We start from the raw sequence: 20,569 nt of genomic DNA on the forward strand, positions 1-20,569 counted from the left end.
TCATAACACGCATCGGAGCATGCATTATGCACACGTTACATCGGAATTCCGTATATACCGCGATGAGATATACGAACGTATATAGGACTCCCGCGAGAGGGGATCCTGTCGCGCTGATCTACAGCGGGTCCCACATGCATTTTCGTATCTGCAGGTGAGCACGTAATCTTCCAAACAGAGCATACCTGGTATACGCAAATCAAGGAACGGTTTGAGATTTAGACGATATAAATACGGATCGTATACAATCAGTTGCATATGTAACATGTGTTCATATAACATTTTTATATTTATATTTTATTCTTATATTTATAATTATTTTTTATATTTATATTTATAATTTCTATTTTTATATTTTGTGTACTCATATAAAATGTTTAATGAAGGGATATAATTCACGTAGAATGATATAATAATTATAATTTATTTTCTAATTATAATATAATTCGAAAAAATCTCGAATAATAAAATTAAGAGAAATATCTGGTATATATCTAGAATGATAATTCAAGATATTTGCATTTTTGTATGCATTTAAATTCTTTCTATTTTATTCTACGCACATGTTTCCCATTTTTTGAACCTCGATATGACCGCTGATATCCGCGAGTTGAATATCGGATATAGATTTGTTGCAAGAATGAGCTTGATAATTTTTGTCGACGAAGGACAATGATCTCTGGATGTGGCTTACGGTCGGATATGCGCTCTTAAAATCGAAATTTTTTCCTGGCAACAAATGTGCACGAATGTCGCGCTGAAAATATCTATCTCCTCCGTTGAAATATAACCCGGGAGAGAGCGGACATCGCTTTCTGTCAGAATCCGCGAGATTCGTGCGTAGCGGATTACGCTGCAGTTGCAGTGAAGTGTGCTTCGCGACGTAATCTTTGAAAATGCAGGAAAATTGGAGAACAGACGATATAAGAAAAATAAGAGAGAGTTATATAAAATATTTCAAAACAAATATTTCATGTAAGAAATCGTTACATTTTCAATCGCTTTCAAAAATTAATTCAATGCTGAATATGTAAGAATTTAAAAAGATCGATTTCATGCTTAATAATAATTACATTTAAAAAAAAGAAGATCGCAAAATAATTATCGAATATAATTATTGTAAATTATTCTTTTACAAACTCAGCCAACAATCGAGCTCGACAGGTTTCTCTGAAGACGAGAAACAGAGCTATGTAAACCTAGCACCCAACTTTTTAAAAATTAATTTTTTAAAACGGAAAATGATAGCATTTCGTTTGTAGTTGTTTGTAGTAACAATAATTTCGTTTGTAGTTTTATCAATTACAAACAACTACAAACAAAATGCTATCATTTTCCGTTTTAAAAAATTAATTTTTAAAAAGTCGGGTGCTAGGTTCACATAGCTCACACGACGTATAAAACTCTTACCGTTTAATGTTTGAAATCGGGGAAAAAAAACAGAAAGTTTTATATCATATAACATTATGTATATATGAGCGTTTCGACAAAATTATTTAACAAATCTCGCTCGAATGAGTCATATTATACGCGCATATAATATGCAATAATAATGAGAAAGTGATTTTTTCCGAGTCTGGCGATTAATCAGGGATAGAAAGTAGCACTGGTCAGCCGATTTCAGTGATTATCCGTCCGATATAAGCGACAATAGTAACGCGTCCGAACTCTTTTCATCCCTGCACGCTTTTATTCCTCGTTCGAATAATTTTGATAAATATCGCGATAATAGCATTAATAATGTTATCATTTCTTACAATTTTTTTAAATTTTATTTACAAATATTTAAATAATAAATTCTATTGATAAAGTAATAAAATATTAATCGCACACGACGAGCTATGTGAACCTAGCACTCGACTTTTTAAAAATTAATTTTTTTAAACGGAAAATGATAGCATTTCGTTTGTAGTTGTTTGTAGTAACAATAATTTCGTTTGTAGTTTTATCAATTAATAAATAAAAAAAATTTTTTTAATGACTTGCACCCGACATTGTAATATCGCAAATCCGCTTGCGCAGTCTTCTTTAGAATCGTTTGTAGTTGTTTGTAGTTATTTTCCTTTCGTTTGTAGTTGAGCGGTTCTAAAGTTATAAACAATTGTTTATTCGTCCAAGAAGTAAATTTGTTAATTTTAAAGATTTTTCAAATCCGCTTGCGCAGTCTTTTTTAGAATCGTTTGTAGTTGTTTGAAGTGATTTTCCTTTCGTTTGTAGTTGAGCGGTTCAAAAGTTATAAACAATTGTTTATTCGTCCAAGAGCTAACTTTGTCAATTTTTAAATCCGCTTGCGCAGTCTTCTTTAGAATCGTTTGTAGTTGTTTGAAGTGATTTTCCTTTCGTTTGTAGTTGAGCGGTTCAAAAGTTATAAACAATTGTTTATTCGTCCAAGAGCTAACTTTGTCAATTTTTAAGATTTTTTAAATTTGCTTGCGCAGTCTTTATAATCGTTTGTAGTTGTTTGTAGTAATTTTCCTTTCGTTTGTAGTTGAGCGGGTTCAAAAGTTATAAACAATTTGTTTATAATTTTTGAACCGCACAACTACAAACAAAAGGAAAATCACTACAAACAACTACAAACGATCCTAAAGAAGACTGCGCAAGCGGATTTGCGATATCACAATGTCGAGTGCGAGTCATTTAAAAAATTTTTTTTATTTATTAATTGATAAAACTACAAACGAAATTATTGTTACCACAAACAACTACAAACGAAATGCTATCATTTTCCGTTTAAAAAAATTAATTGTTAAAAAGTCGGGTGCTAGGTTCACATAGCTCGTCGTGTGCGAATAATATTTTATTACTTTATCAATAGAATTTATTATTTAAATATTTGTAAATAAAATTTTAAAAAAATTGTAAGAAATGATAACATTATTAATGCTATTATCGCGATATTTATCAAAATTATTTGAACGAAGAATAAAAGCGTGCAGGGATGAAAAGAGTTCGGACGCGTTACTATTGTCGCTTATATCGGACGGATAATCACTGAAATCGGCTGACCAGTGCTACTTTCTATCCTTAAAAAGTTTTATATCATATGACATCATGTATATATAAGCGTTTCGACGAAATTATTTAACAAATCTCGCTCAAATGAGTCATATTATACGCGCATGTAATATGCAATATAATGTACATATGCAATAATAATGAGAAAGTGATTTTTTTCGAGTCTGGCGATTAATCAGGGATAGAAAGTAGCACTGGTCAGCCGACTTCAGTGATTATCCGTCCGATATAAGCGACAATAGTAACGCGTCCGAACTCTTTTCATCCCTGCACGCTTTTATTCCACGTTCGAATAATTTCGACAAATATCGCGATAATAGCATTAATAATGTTATCATTTCTTACAATTTTTTTTAAATTTTATTTACAAATATTTAAATAATAAATTTTATTGATAAAGTAATAAAATATTAATCGCACACGACGAGCTATGTAAACCTAGCACTCGACTTTTTAAAAATTAATTTTTTGAAACAGAAAATGATAGCATTTTGTTTGTAGTTGTTTGTAGTAACAATAATTTCGTTTGTAGTTTTATCAATTAATAAATAAAAAAAATTTTTTTAATGACTCGGACCCGACATTGTAATATCGCAAATCCGCTTGCGCAGTCTTCTTTAGAATCGTTTGTAGTTGTTTGTAGTGATTTTCCTTTCGTTTGTAGTTGAGCGGTTCAAAAGTTATAAACAATTGTTTATTCGTCCAAGAGGTAAATTTGTTAATTTTAAAGATTTTTCAAATCCACTTGCGCAGTCTTTTTTAGAATCGTTTGTAATTGTTTGAAGTGATTTTCCTTTTGTTTGTAGTTGAGCGGTTCAAAAGTTATAAACAATTGTTTATTCGTCTAAGAGCTAACTTTATCAATTTTTAAGTTTTTTTAAATCCGCTTGCGCAGTCTTTAGAATCGTTTGTAGTTGTTTGTAGTAATTTTCCTTTCGTTTGTGTATATATAGTTGAGCGGTTCAAAAGTTATAAACAATTATTGTTTATAATTTTTGAACCGCTCAACTACAAGCGAAAGGAAAATCATTACAAACAACTACAAACGATTCTAAAGAAGACTGCGCAAGCGGATTTGCGATATCTTTAAAATTAACAAATTTACCTCTTGGACAAATAAACAATTGTTTATAACTTTTGAACCGCTCAACTACAAACGAAAGAAAAATCACTACAAACAACTACAAACGATTCTAAAGAAGACTGCGCAACCGGATTTGCGATATCTTTAAAATTAACAAATTTACCTCTTGGACGAATAAACAATTGTTTATAACTTTTGAACCGCTCAACTACAAACGAAAGGAAAATCACTACAAACAACTACAAACGATTCTAAAGAAGACTGCGCAACCGGATTTGCGATATTTTCAAAATTAACAAATTTACCTCTTGGACGAATAAACAATTGTTTATAACTTTTGAACCGCTCAACTACACAAACGAAAGAAAATCACTACAAACAACTACAAACGATTCTAAAGAAGACTGCGCAAGCGGATTTGCGATATCTCAATGTCGGGTGCGAGTCATTAAAAAAATTTTTTTTATTTATTGATAAAACTACAAACGAAATTATTGTTACTACAAACAACTACAAACAAAATGCTATCATTTTCCGTTTTAAAAAATTAATTTTTAAAAAGTCGGGTGCTAGGTTCACATAGCTGAGAAACAGTTATGTAAAATAATTTGAAACAAATATCTCGTACAAGAAATCGTCACATTTTCAATTGCTTTCAAAAATTAATTCGATGATGAATATCTAAGAATTAAGAAAGAAGTCGATTTCATTCTTAATAATTACATTTAAAAAAAAGATAATCACAAAATACTAAAACTATCGATCACATTTATTGTAAATTATATTTTTAACAAAATGAGTCGAGCTGGACAGGTTTCTCTGTTGAACGCAGCCGTTGTTACGCTTTCTCAAAGTTGTTCGAGCGACGAACGAAGCGAGCATAAAATGTTCGTCGCTCGTATGATTAATACATGAAGCGACCTGTCCGAAACACACACGCCACGGTGAGTGGAAACAAGTCCGCGTGTTTCTACGACACGTTTGCCGAAGAGAGGCGGGATCGAGACCGAAATGGACCGGGTTGCTGCGAGGGTGTTGTAAAGCTCTCGGGATAAGGGGGGAAGGAAAGGGGGGATCCTCGCGCATAATCGCGCGTATGCACATATGACAGGTCGTAATGACGTATAGCGTAATCCTATCTCGGGAGATTCGGAGACGTTAAACTCACGTCAGTTGCACGCGGCCTCGCGATGACGCGGTTAACGAAGGAACTCTGATTAATCATATCGACCGGTTGACGCGACAACGAAAACGAATTCCCGCTTGGTTTTCCGGTATCGTAAAATGGGAGAGAAAGAGAGAGAGTAAAATAAACTCTCTGGTCGTCCACACGAGAGTGAGAAAATAATTTACAGTTTCGAAACATTAAATGAACGGCTCTCGCGTATGTGAGAAATCAAATACTGCTTTTAGCCGCTTTAAATTTACGACGGTTTCTAACTGTTCGCAATTACGTAGTAGTTGGAACAGCTGTTTCGTCCAGTAGATTATGGCGGCTGACACATTAACGCGTTATAAATAATTATCTTCATGCCGCAAACGTATCTTCTGCTTGATGGGAAGCTTTCGGACGTATTTTACTAACAGTTTTTTATTCTTTTATTGTTACAGATAATCAGCAGTCGCTCAGAAACTCACATAATGCATCCCAGTTACAACTATCATCCCGACAATCATCTTCGAAGTTTCGGGTAAGTGCGATTTTCGTCGGTACAAGTAACATTACTCGCATATATTCGAGAGAGTCTAGTCGTAAGGGTTCGCAAAAACAACCTCTCGTATCCAGGGAAAGGGTCTCGTGAAATGTTTACGAGCTCGAAAGAGAGCGCGTGATGCGCGTGATGCGCGCGTGCGGATCACGAAACCACGAGGGTGACTGTAGGTAATATTTACGTGGCTGAGCGAAATGATGATCCCGGTGACCGGGATGACGATTTGAAGGGTTGAGAAAGAGATCTCGGGAGACTTAGCGGGGAACACGATGCGGTAATGAATTGACGGAAATAATATATAGTTTTCGGATAAAAAAATTGATTGGACGTTGCGATACATCTTCTCGAAATGGAAACGCGAATCAAGTTAAAAGTGAATTCGAATTTTTCAGATTAAGAAAAATATACTCTAAAAGAGAGAGATAAAAAATTGTTATACTATAATGCACAAATTAATTCATTAATTTAAAAAGAATTAAGTTAAAAGCGAATTAAGTTCAAAGTGAATTAGAATTTTTCAGATTATGGAACTTTTTAAATATATAATATATTATAAAAGAGGGATGGAAAATTTCTATACTAATGCATAATTTAATTCAACAAGAATTAATGCTCTTAATTAAAAGATACTTATAGCAAGCTAAAGAATATTTTTAAAATCTTTTTAAATATTAATGTAAAGAAATGTTTTTTAAATAAAAATATTTTTAAAAAGAATGATTTTTTTATACATTAGTTTTATACATCATATAATGATCGCATTATTGAGCTAAAAGAGATAACGCTCTCAATTTATATCAGTTATTTTTTACGAAAAATATATTTTTTACGAAAAATATATTTTTTATCAGCACTTAATCTTGGCATTCACTCAAACTTTTCTCAAATTAATTTTTATTTAATTTTTTTTTAATCAATTAAATAAATAATAAAATATGCCTAATAAATAATCATATTCTTGTTAAGTAATCGTATTCGCACATATGTTGTACAATAGTAATGAATTTACGTTAGATAAATGCAGGCTATTAGATCATAGCAGTTTTTAGGCTTGGAAATAATTCGTCGGCGCGATATCGAGGACGAGATTGCAGCGAATTGAAAGTACGATGGATATCGGCGAAAAAATACTCCGTGTTTATCGAGGTTTACGTTCGTTCTCGCTCCTAACGGTGGTGTCCTACTTTGATAACAACTGTGTAACGTACTCGTATTGAAAATCCTGCAACCGCTAAATCGTGTTCGCAATTGTATATCGCGCTCTGCAAAACCCGTTCATTATAGCCCACACATTTACGAAATTAGGAACGTTTATTATTTAATAATATCAGGAAGATTTTTTTGAGCAGCGAGTTTTATTAATTCGTATATACAACTGGTCGCTATTTATCGCATCGCAAAGAGAGAGAGTTCACAATTTGCTGGGATATTATTCTTGTTCTCTTTAAAAAAAAAAAAAAAAGAAAAAAAAGAGAAAAAGCGAGAAGAGAAGTATCTTTCCGCGCTAACTAAATGCAAATAAAATTTGTATTTATTTTCTACATCTACAATTCCCTTTAGAAGGAAATATAAGACCACTCCATTCCCCGTTTCTACTTACTATGCGCTTCGAGGCTGCGCTGTAGTCTACAAAAATCGAAGTCCGACACGTATTCCGCATTAGAGGTTGAAAAAGCGGTCGGTCGGCAACGCGAATTTTTTTATCAGAAATGTCGCTCCCCGAAGTACGAAGTTGAAAAAAAAATCTCGAACACGATACAGGCTGTCCTTATTATGACAACCATCTCGCGACGCGAACAAAGTGACGGTATTTTTCTTTTTCCTTTTTTTTTTTGCAACGGAGTGAAGAGGGAGGGGAACGGATCAACGGCGAAATAGAGTGGCGGCCTGACTTGCTACAGGGTGATATTAAATCCTCGATGAAAAGGAACTCGCGTGGACCAGTCGCGCGAGTCCTCCAACGTCCTCTCTCTCTTAACCGACCGGTTATATGAGAAGAGGCGGCAAACCTCCGTGATTGCCTGCCCCTGAAAGAGATCATGACGATTTTTTTGTTTAATTTTCCGCTCTCGACGCCGAAGACCGAGAGAAAAAGAGAAAGATAAAGAGAACGAAGTCGAATACCCCTATCTCCCTCTTGGGCGAGGAAAAAAAAGATAAGGGAAAGAAAAAGAGAGGAGATCAAGAATTGATACGCGTCGCGCGTGACCGGATTCTTAGATGGGGAATGGCGGAAGCGACGTGGCGTTTTCGCCAATTCCGAGGATGTCCGGTAGACTCCTGTTTCTCGAGACGTCGACGGAAGAACGATTCAGCGCCGCAATTAGGTATACAGTAAACAGTAATTAAGGATAGCCAGGCGCGTGTCTCTCCCGTCCAAGCTCGCTGACCTACGTAAACGAGGGAGGAAGTTAGTTCGTTGCAATTTGCCTGTCAATTGTCAAGTGAAACGTCTGAACTTATCCCTTTGCATAATCGCGATATAAGTATTCTCGTACTCGAAAGATTGATCGCGGGAAGTCAGATTGGATCGAAAAGATCGCTAGTAGTACTACTACTTACAACGATATGCAAAACTAGTAGTCGCTCCTTTCTTCTTTTTTTTTACTCCAAGTTCTCGAGTAAGAAAAAAAGAGAAGGAGGAACGAGACGAGTCTCGAGTCGCTGCGGCGCGGTTGAACGTGCAACGGATGCTAAAAACTCGACAGAGGGTGTCGGGAGGCTGAAAAGCCACGTCGGCGGGTGACGAGGAAAAAGAGAAAGAAAGAGAGAGAGATGGGTGGCCAAGAAAGTTACGAGAGTATCCAATCATAGGAGGATATTGTGGGATCATAACTCCGCTTGCTGCCAGTCTGTCGAAGTCCTGAAGGACTCTCGCTTGCTTCATTCCTATCCCTATCCCTTCCTAAGGATGCAGTCTAGTCTGCCAACGCTGATTCGGCGAGAGACGACAGCGATTCGCGACCTCTTGACAGCTTTGCATCGCGAGACTACCCTCTCTTCAACTTAAGCTTTCCTCTTTTTTAGTTACATTCCATTGTTATACTTTTTTTTGACTATATTCATGCTTCTTTTTTTACTCTAGAATTTTTTAAGAAAGTTTCATGCTTCGAAATTTTATGTACAAGTTTTTCGATTAATTGACAATTTAATTAGTCCGACTGATTAATTAATTAATTAGCTTTGTGAAGAATAATTAAAAAATGCAAAATTATATTTTTTTAGAAAGTAGCACTAAAACTGTCCATGTTTCTACATAATTACCGAACGATAATCTTTCATCTACGAATTTTTCAATTCGATTAATTGACAGTTTAGTGCAACTAATTAAGTAATGAGCTTCGCGAAGAATAATTTAAAAATGCAAAATTATATTTTTGTAGAAAGCAGCACTAAAATTGTCCATGTTTCTACATAATGTCCCAATGATAATGTCACCCTTAACATTCTCTAAAAGACTCCAGCAACTCGTGGCATATTTTAATAAACTAAAACAGAGAAAGAAAGAGAGGGAAAGACCAGTCGACAAATTATATTACATTCGTGTGCGAAACGTGAAGTACGATATGATGTAAGGAGCGGCATTTTAATACTCGGCTCGTCCTCGTGATAGCGCGAACCGAGGTGAATTACAAATTATAATATCGCGGTCGCGGTCACAAAGATAAAAAGGCCGACTGTCGGCCTCCGCGTAAACAAGGAGAAAAATGTTGGAGCGAGTTGTAACACGATAATGCAGCCGCGTGTCCGCACCGTTTGCGTTGCAACGCGGTCGCGTAAAAAATGAATTAACGAATCAACGAGACGAAAGGTGGGCAAAGGGGAGGAAAGGAGAGAAACGCGTCGTGAAAATACGGCCGTTCGTCGACGCGGGGACGACGAAACGCTGCAGCTCTCTCTCGCGTATAATAAAGGATGAAATATGCACCTCGAGTTACCCTCCGAGAGATGATACAATGCCCCGGAACGAAGAAGCCCTTCGTTGCAGCTCTTCGCCGGAAGGGGATCTCCTTTCTTCGCGATCTCTTCGCCGCATCCAATTAATCATAACTCCTTCTCTCGCGACGAAAGGGAAAAAGTTACGGAAAATAAGGATCGCGAAAGTCATCTACCGCTTTTTTATTAAACATTCGTATAACATGCGAATTTTCAGAGTTAATGCAAATTCAGGTAAAAGGCTGGTAAGAGCCAGGCGCAAATATTAGGTGCAACAAAATTATTTTTTTATATGTCAGAACCCCTTTCCGATTTCATATTTTCGAGTTAAATTATTTAAATTTAAATTAAATTTTGTCAGAAAAAAAAAGATAGAAACACGTTTAAATTATACTGTATAATTAAAAAGAAAATCGTTATTTAGCGTTCTTTTTTTTTTACGTTGACGTTGTAATTTTGCTGAATGCGAATTCCCTTAATGGAAGAGCTAGAAATTCGTATTTCGAAAATAACGCAGTATGAATGTGTAACCCATTTTTTAAATGTTAGCTTCTAAAAATCGCGACGTCGACATGGAAACGTGTTTTACCGCCCGGAGCAAGGGAGGCGAGTAAGCGGCCGTAATTAAAATTTGTCTGGGGAGAGATCGTCCCGAGAATCCCGGGAGTCCGCGCGGAGAGAAAACACGAGTAGCAGGAGTAGGGAAGAGACGGTAGAGAAACACCTGAGGATGGCAGCGACTTGTACAGGATTTCCTACGGCGACGCCCGGGTTCTCTCGTCCGCTGGTATCAACAATCATCCCGCTTATCTTAATGCAGCATCGTGCTCGCGCGAGTTGCGCCTTGATCTCGTTAAACTGTCGCAACTTTTTGAAGCTACTAAGGGAGAAATGGCGGAGGAAAACTCGCGACGCGAAATTTTCGCGAGGGGGCGATTTATCTATGCGCGCGAAAATCGACGAGGAATCGCCGATAACGAAGACAGATTCTCGCGAAAGTTTCTATTGAGATCGAAGAGCGAACGATTTTCTTTAGCTTGCATGTCGCGATACGCGAAAAGTTTTCTTATTTTTCTAAGATAATGTGGTAGTTTAAAGCTCAAAATCCAGAAGTTCGAGGATTTAAAAATTTTCCGAGAGATCAGAATATCTCTTTTAATCGCATTTAAATTATAAATTAATCGAAACATTTAAGAAAAAAAGAAAGAAAATTTGAGGCATATTTAATCCTTCTGTCAATGCACCATTTTATCAATGTATGGGAACCAAGTGCGTTTTTCTGACACATTACACTGACAAATTTTTTATAACAGCTGTTAGGCATCGAGCATTTACTATTATATTTTAGGAGATTTTCGAATACAAAGGTTCTTTGTATTTTATTTCGAGCGGAGAAAAGTTCACACACATTTTTAATATTTAAAGTTGCTTTATGTATCCGGGTACTCGTTCATTGACAGAAGATTAATCGCACAAAACTACACGGAAAAGAAATATTAGTTACCATAGCTAAATTTTTTTAGATGACCTTATATTACCTGAAATTTAATTATCATGTCTAAATTTTAACTCTATGCTAATATTTTTAATTATAATTTAACGAAGAATTCCCTATTAAACTATAGCTTAAAAATATTAATTATATCGTAGCTAAAATTTAGACATGGTAAATTTCAAGTGTAATATAGGGATACCTAAAATTTAACTAATATTTTTGTCCGTATATAAATTAATCGAAACATTTAGAAAAAAATCGAGGTATGCTTAAGTGTAAACTATAAGTGAAACTTTCCACAAAGAAATTCCTATAGAATTGGAATATATATCTATAGCCTATAATTAGAGAGTTTGATAAGAAAGATATGTCTCTCCTCCTTTTCGTCAATAAACCGCCTCGTAATCATTGCATCTATGTAAAACATGTTCTGTGGATCGCGAAGAAAACTACTAGACGAATTCGTGCGTTTTCGCTGCGCGTGAGGAGATGCTTCACTTGTCGAAGATTTTCTCGGTTCAGATCAGAAGAGAAAACAGAGAGAGAGAGAGATGAGAGAGAGACTTTATTTCCTGGCGAAGCACACGATACGTATCCGCGGGGATCGCGCCAAGTTTTCCCTCCTATAAATCTCTCGTCCCGGGATATTACTTAATGCACCGACGTTTCGACGCGCGATAAATCCCACCGTCGAAAATCGAAGCTCCAGCATCCGAGTCGTATCCGAGTGCGTCGATGCGAATCGTACGTCGTATCGATCATCCCGAGCGAAAACGAAAGACTGTCCGTTGTTCTTTGAACGCCTCGTCGCGTTCTCGGAAATTTTTCCGGATGCAGAAAGTGCTTGCCTTTTTCCCCGAAATGACGCCGCACGCAAATTGACAGATGCTGAAACAAATCTCGTTCGTTCGGAAATCGAAGTCTATGGCGCGAGGAAATTTTTCTTCTGTTATATCTGAATTTCTATTTATATATCAGAGCCTTTTTCGATTTCTTATTATACACATATATATATATATTTTTTTTTTAATTTACTTAAATATATCTGAAAAATACTTATAAGAAAATCAGAAAAAAACAGAGATAGTCTCACTCTTACGCGCGCATATAATAATTTATAAATTCATCTTACACTATATTTTAAGATACATTCCCGCGTATATCTCTCGCGTAATAGGAACGACGTAAATCTTATTATGCGATGTGCTCCTCGCGCTGTAACGAGAAAGTAAAGCTTCCGCTCATCTTACTCTCGAGATCTTATCATAAATGCGCGTGGAAATCCTCGCCCCGTGTAATTTAACGCGACGAGAGTATATACAAATTCCGAAGGAAATACTTGTCTCTCTCTTTTAGTGAGATATCCTTTAGTAGAAGATGACGTAGCACACTACTATAATCAAGTTCAAATGAGGATGTGCAAGGGGAGAAAAGCCATCGCGCATATGCGGACGGGACAGGGACACACTATACGGGTCGATTGACCCCGATTCTCCCACAGGTGCGATATACCGGATCACCCTCTTTCCCTCCTCCCACCCCCCCTTTATCCCTCCATTCCTCTGCCGATATATTCCCGCAATAATCGACCGTAAGCCGCCCCGAAATCCCGCAGTCCGCGGCGCGGTTCCAAATAAAGAGAAACAAACCGCGCCAACCTACCCTAATTCCGTCGGATGCCGCTGTGGAAAGTCGGCCATCGGACGGATAGGAGAGGAGAAGGGAGTGGAATTTTCGCCCGCTGGAACGCTCTGTATTTCGGTCCAACGGCGAATTATCCGCCGGATGCGATAGAACTTCAAAGCCGGGAGACCTCGCAGCGGATTATATAATCTGGACAATGGCCGATTATAACCGGTCGGATTGGCCGCGCGATAAAAGTAGCGAGATAAATAAAATGCGAGAGCGCGATTGCGTAAATTAAATATGCAGGTAGAGTGAAAAAAGGACGATAAAAAAGTAGATTTATTCATTAAAAGAGATATAACATTGAGAGACACAATATGTTATATGAAGGCAAGAATATAAGAGTTTGTCGATCAAGTTCGGAATCGCAAAACTCTAATATTTCGAGAGATTTGTCAAAATTAAAATATTTAATACCGAAAAAATTATATTCTCAAAATAAGAGGACTGTATACTATTAAATCCCTTTTAGCAGATATTCTTAAGTGTTTTTAGAAAACATCCTTTAAAATTAACAATATATTCTTTGTTGATAACAAATGTTCGATAGTTTTATCAAAACCTTGTTTTATTTTATCCAACTTTTTGCGGAACAAAACCAGATGGAAATTTATATGTATCTTTCAGTCGTGCTCTATAGAGTTTATATTGTTGTTGGAATTTTTAAAAAATTTAGTTTAAATTGTAAAAAAATTTTATTATAATAAATTATGAAAAAATATATATATTATATTAAATTTAAAAAATTTATAATAAATTATAAAAAATTATAAAAATAAAAAAATGAAAATGTACAGTAAAAAGTACGATTAATGTAAAAACAAATTTTTTGTCTACATTTTTTATAAATTAGGAATATTCGTGATACCAATATTTAGAGAATTCTCCTCTTGGAGTAAGAGCATCTTTTTCGGCATCTATTTTAGAACAAGGTATTTTAAAAATAAATGAAAAATTCTTAAAATGAGAATTTTTCATTATAGCAATTTTTTTCAGTATAGCGATACCGAAGAGTAACGCGACGAGCGCGTTATTCTTTCATCCCCGCGCGTTTCTCGTTGATCGCGATCATTAGCCGACGGGATCTAATTTCCATTCGCGCCGGAAACGCCGACCGACCGGGGACTTTTACCTCACCGGATCTCGAGCGAAGGAAATTGGATCCTCCCCGCTGACGGGATCGGGTCTACTGTTAATTTCGCCAACGCGGCGGATAATCGAAGTTCAAGAAGGCTCGCGGGACGCGAGAAAAATACAAAAGATCCATGGATAACGAGTGTTATGATTGGCTCTTTACAAGATACGTGACTTTCAGATAGATTGAGAGACGCCGTGTTTTTCTCGAAAATCTCTAAAATAATTGGTGTCACGATCGGCGAATCTCTCTTTCTCTCTCTTTCTCTCTCTATAGCGAATTGACGCTTATAAAATGAAATTTATACTGCATTAAAATTTAATACGGATTTAATCCTCGAGATTTTTGGTTCTCATCTCACATATTTCTAATAATCTTATCGAAGGCGTAGCGTTAATAACGTACGAACGATTATATACTCTCTAGAAAGTAATTTCTCCCGAAGATAATAAATTATTTTCGACGACATAATTCGAACGTTATCGATCACCGTAATCGATCATAGAATTCCCTCCTCGATTCTTAATCATTATGAGTGAATTTTCCAATTACAACTTTTCTTGTGGCAAATAAAATGCGTTTGGGATAAAACACGGCAAAATATTCAATCGTAGCAGCCGAGGATGTCGACGATCGCTTATAATCATCACTTGGAGGATACACCTGACGATTTATGAGTCGTGTAATAATTCCGTAATTAATCGCGATTGGTTCACATATGTCTCACTTTAAATTTTTAAGGCTTCTAATCCCTTATTTGACATCAGTGAGAAGTCATATGACTTTTTTTCTTGTCGAAATAAATAAGTTTCTTTGGATATGACCACTCGTGTTTTATATGGATTAATAAAATATTCTGGAAACTCTTTTCTTGATTCACGAATTAATAAATAGCCGTAAATCATAAGATCTATTTTTGCTGAAAATGTAGGGCAAATGCAGATGAGATATATAATTATTAATTCAAAATAACAAGAAAGAGAGTTGACTGATGTATGTATTTTGTAAGAGAAAAATTAATATGATTTCTCGTTTCTGACATAATTTAATATGGCTGCAGTGAGGACACAAGAACTTTGAAGACGATGAAGTAACCTCGCTTGAACATCACTTATACTCGCGTTTTTTATAGATAATCTTGACAAACTATGAAAAATTGTGTAACCGTTGAAGACAAATTGCGAGATTATTATCGAAGCGATCAAACTAAAAACTAAAAAAAAAAAAAAATGTCAACGAAGACAAATTGATATGATAGATGCATTAATTTATTTGTATATTCCCGAAGGAGAGAAAAACATCGATCTTAATCCCCGACTTTTCAAAACAAACTCTTGTCGTTCACCTTTTTTTTATTTGAAAGAATTCGTCCCAAGCGATAGTGAAACACGGCAATTTGCCGAACAACAAATTACTCCGGTTTACGCGATGGCGCGCCGACATGTTGCCGCGGGGATGCTCTCGTGTCCCGACCTCACTTGCTTTCATTATTTCGCTAAAAGCACGATGAAAGTAAGACGTGTTCATCCATCTTAATTTATGCGCCCCACACAACATTTCTCCGCGTTAAGGCCATCGCACACGAATTTCCGTAACCGTAAGCATAAGACGTAAGCATAAGCTCGAGAACCAATCAAAAACTAGCTTTGATCTAAATAATTCCGTAAGATCAGAAATAACCATAATCTTAACACGTAACAAGTGAATTTCAGTCGGTTGAAATTTTTACGTACGAAGAATTGTATACATATATATATGAGTATTGCTACTGAAAGGTTATGGCACATCTCTATTCTTCTACACGATTTATGTTCATTGCATGACATATGTATACATATATCTGATTTATGTATGATTTGATATTTAATAATTTTAAAGAATATTAATATGTAATATATATAAATATATATACATATTTTAGACATAAAATAATTCTTACGTTACTTCTTATGCTTACGGTTACGGAAATTCGTGTGCGATGGCCTTAACATCGTACAATATCCGCCATTCAGTCCCTCGACATTCATCACCGGTCCTTCGGACTTTTACATAATTGGGAACCGAGTGTTAGTTTTAGAGAAAGAGAAAGAGATTGCGCGGGAAGGAAAAGAGGAGAATTCCTGCGTGAAAAGCTATCCAATCTCAGCGACCATTTCAAACTAATACCCGATTCCTTATTAATGTACGCGCACGTGTCGCGCGAAACGCACGGAAAAGCATCCGCGAGCGCGCGATAAAAGTTCCATTTCCCGAGCATTAATTCCGGCAAGGAGGCCTTTTATGACGGCGCACAGCCGGAGTTCAGAATTCAATGGAACTTTTCAGACAATGGCGGCCGCCGACTTGTTCGAGGGTGGTTCAGTGATGCGGAAGCAAAGCGGATGAAAAAGAGGAGGATCGAGGAAGAGGCGAGAAAACGACGACGGTGTCGCGGAATCTAAGACAGTGGTTCTTAGCCCGGTCACTGACGCTTCTCTCTCTTCCTCTTTCTCGTATCCAAAAAATACGTATCATCTCGCGCATTTCTGTAAAAAAATTAATATAAAAATTATACTCGAATAAAAATACGCGAGATCCATTTTTCTATTCGCTCGATCGTCGACGAAAAAGATTTAACGCGTCCCTAATTGAGGCACCCTTGATTAAGAACCACTGTCTTTAAGGACCAGGAAGAACGGAGGGGAAACTGAGTAAGTGCGACCAAAATCTATCCGAAGGTCTCTTTGTATCTCCTCGTTCTTGGCACCCCCGAAGATTATTCATTCGGTCTCTTAATTCATTTATCTCCCGATACTCTGTGTCCTTCTTACGCTCGACCGGCGCTTCTTCAAACACTCCGACGCCCGATGAGGGGCAACGGAATTTATATTCTATATGTATATAAAACGGACTTTGATAAATTGGATGAGAGTCCCGAATTATTATTCCAACGGGACGATGAGTTCGCTGATCGAGGAAAGGCGCGAACAATTATTTCAGTTCTCGTTCTCGATATCAAATAAAATCGACGCCGACTTTAGCAAAGTGCGGTTTATTTTTAGATACTCGGTTCTTCAGAGATTAAACTTATTCGCGGTTATTGAAGCAGTAAAATCATATATACATTATATTATAGCTGTTACGATTTCAAGTTTTTCACTTGCAAATTGAAAAAAATATATATTTACTTATTACATAATAAATATAGTATAAGATATGCTAACATTTAAATTAAAATTATTCTGTGTTATATATGATGACAGTTCTATCTCTCTATAATTAATAAATTATTTTATATACGCTAGATCGGCCACCATCAATATTTAAAAAAATTATTTATTATAAAACTTCAAATTTTTACTTAAATTACTTTCGTATTATGATATCCTAATTCATTATTGTTATCCTTGTCCTATTTTATCAATGCAAATTCTCGCGAACTTTGAAGTTTACGATACTATTTTCTGGAATATATTCTCCATTTATCGATAAAATTATATCGAATAAGCTATGACCGAGTGACTTTTAAAAAGATTTAGGTTGCGAAATTTATCAGACTTGCTTAAAATATCTCTCGTTTCGGAAGGATTGGAAGTTCTAGAACATTCATTGAAAAATTTGTATTCTCACTTTAAAAATTTCCTATTTATTTTTAGAATATTCTATTCTAAAATAGACACTAAAAAGAATCTTTTACCTTAAAAGAGAAATCCTCTAAAGATTAGTATCAGATATTCCTAATTTAAAAGTGTTCGAAATGGAATTTGTTTTTACATTAACTGTATATTTTTACTGTATATTTTTTTTATTTTTACACATTATAATTATATATTTTTCATTATAATTTAAACTAAAATTTTTATTACAATAACAATTTTAATTTTATAGAGCATGACTGCAAGATATATATGTATAAATTTTTATCTGTTTCTATTTTACAAAAAGTTGAATAAACTGAAACAAGGTTTTGGTACTCTTTATTTATCGAACGTTTGTTATTAACAAGGAATATATTTTTGATTTTAGAAGATGTTCTAGAAACAATTAAGAATATCTGTTAAAAGGGATTTTATAGTATACAATCCTCTTATATTTCGAGAATACAATTTTTTCGTGAAGAGGGTCGCACAGGCCTAGCGGATTCGCCTGAGAGAGAAGTAGGATAAAAAGCTTGGGGCGAAACCAGCTCCGAGCATCCAATATGTCTGTCCCCAGCTTCGATTTTCCTCCCACTATCTGGGCCACGAAGGTTATTACACCGTGTTCTTGTATTATCGACCTGTGTTCTCTGGAGAGAACGTCATTATTACTGCCGGCCATCTTTTCGGCACCTCGATCAGACTATCGCCGCGTTCTGCTTACATTGGATGATACAGTTTTTCTTTTTTTATCGCAAGATTTTTTATTAAAACTGACGTCTTTCTTCGCGAAAATTTCTCCGATTTTCAAATTCATATCTTTCCATTTTTTTACCTTTTTTTCTTCTACCTTACAAAAAATCTTCTCGTGACATTACATTATAAAAATTGTAGTAATATCGTTTCGATTTTTTTCTCACGAATTTAATTTTTCCCAGAAACATTCTTACATATAATCGTAACAATTATTGATTAAGGAATATTTTCCTCTGTGAGATGAAAAACGAGACTGACTCTCTGGCCGCGGAATCGCGAAATCACGCAGGCAAAGGGAAAAACAAACGGAGGTAAATTCCGCGTCGAGTGAGAAAAGGGGGCAAAAAGGGGAGAAAGGGGAATAAAAAGGGAATATATCTCGCGTATTCTCTCGTATAGTCGGCTCTCGGATTTTTGTGTATCGATTGCGAGCGTTCTCCGATACTCGCCCGCATTTTATACCTCCACAACTTTTACATGTACATATATACAATTCCCGTACACGTGTACCGCGGAAAAGTAGCAGCGTCGTTTTGTTCCATCGTGCGCGCGATTAGCCGATGCCCGGGGCACCATAGTCTACAAACTGCATTTATTGAGTTTATCGGATCGGTAAGCTCGCCTGTTTGCTCGTCGGGCAAAGCCAAGAAAAATGTTGCCGATATACAACCGAGCGACCGGTTTTCATTACGTTACCGTACATGCGGTCGCTCTTCCTTCCTCCCCTCGTCAGGCTTTTTAGTTGATTTCCTTTTCTATTGCTCCCTTCCCCCAGAACTCTCTATTGAGTATTCACTCGCATATGCTTCGCCTAATAAATTTGCAGAATTTTTCAATTCATCAAATTAACGCGCGAATTTATTATATATTATTTTTCGCAAAGTTTCAAGATAATTTCGACGTAGTTCATCAACCTAAAATCCTCGCCTGTAACATACGCGTAATTCTGTGGAAACGTCGACGTGGGCGACGAGGTTGCAATCGTTGAGTGTCTTAATTATGCAGATTTTCGAAGTTCGTGGGAGAGGAAGATGGAAAAGAGGAGTGTTAGTTCATATCAGCGGGTCGCGTGCAATTGCGAGCTAATCCTATTTCATTCCGAGTCACTTCAACCGGCTCGTGCATGAAACGCCAATATTTCCCCAAAGCTGCGGGAACGAAGGAAGAAGGGAAACGCTATGGCCTCGAAAATTGCGACGGCGGATTACCGGTAGCTGCAACCAGTGGCGGATCTGACAAGAGCGAGAGCGCATATAACGAAAATATTATTTTAAACTAACGGCATCATAATATATACATCGCTGACTTAGAAACACGCGACACGTCTTTATACATATAAAAAATTGAAGTATCTTCTTTTTCTTCCGATTTATATATTTAATAAAATTTATATATTTTTATATTTAATTTATACCTTATATTTAACGGTAATTTAAATACAGCACAATGGCATAAACAAAATTTTTGTAAAATATTTTTTTATTTTTATTGATGGTACTTGTATTCTAGAGTAATGGCAGTTTATTCTAAAATATAACACCCAGAGACTTTTTTGTCCTCCCGATTTATATTTAATAAAATTTATTTATTTTTATATTTAATTTATATCTTCTCTTCAATCTTTTAATTTATATCTAAATATTTAACGATATTTTAAGTACAATTTTAGGCATGATATATATATAGTATAAAAAAAATTCATAAAATATGTATTTTTTTATTTTTATTGATGGTATGTACTTGTAATCCTAGAATAATGACAGTTTACATTAAAATATAATATATATTTTTATATTTAATTTTTATATCTATATTTAACGATATTTTAAGTACAGCATAAAAATTAAAAAATTTCGTAAAATTTTTTATTTTTGTTGCTGGTACTTGTATTTTAGAATAATGGCAGTTTACTCTAGAATATAGCGGTAAACCAGAGACTTTTATCTCCACAGTTTGAAACGCCTATGTACACCATTGAAAGGCGTACAAGGAGCTGGACTGTGGTAATGAAGAAATCTATCTCTTTTCCCTGTTCTAACTTATTTTACTTGCTACTCTCGTCTCTCGTCGTGCGTATGGAAGTGATGGGTCTCGAACCTTGGACGAACTCTCTTTTCTCTTTCAGAGCTG

General features: G+C 35.7%; 2 protein-coding genes across 2 annotated transcripts in view; one reads left to right on the top strand and one right to left on the bottom strand.

Annotated features, from left to right (window-relative positions):
* Nucleotides 1-20,569, bottom strand: part of LOC145938783 (uncharacterized) — a 193,936-nt gene that overhangs the window by 152,168 nt on the left and 21,199 nt on the right. The window lies entirely within an intron of this gene.
* The window catches only part of LOC145938784 (uncharacterized), a 139,204-nt gene that overhangs the window by 81,018 nt on the left and 37,617 nt on the right, over nucleotides 1-20,569 (top strand). Inside the window, 1 exon segment of the mRNA XM_083042540.1 lies at nucleotides 5,714-5,793. Coding sequence (XP_082898666.1) covers nucleotides 5,744-5,793 — 50 coding nt within the window. The 5' untranslated portion in view covers nucleotides 5,714-5,743.

Source organism: Prenolepis imparis, unplaced genomic scaffold (genome assembly GCF_030444845.1).
Source record: "Prenolepis imparis isolate NDT839.2.m4 unplaced genomic scaffold, iyPreImpa1.0 SCAF_7, whole genome shotgun sequence".
In the NCBI taxonomy this organism is placed as follows: Eukaryota; Metazoa; Arthropoda; class Insecta; order Hymenoptera; family Formicidae; genus Prenolepis; species Prenolepis imparis.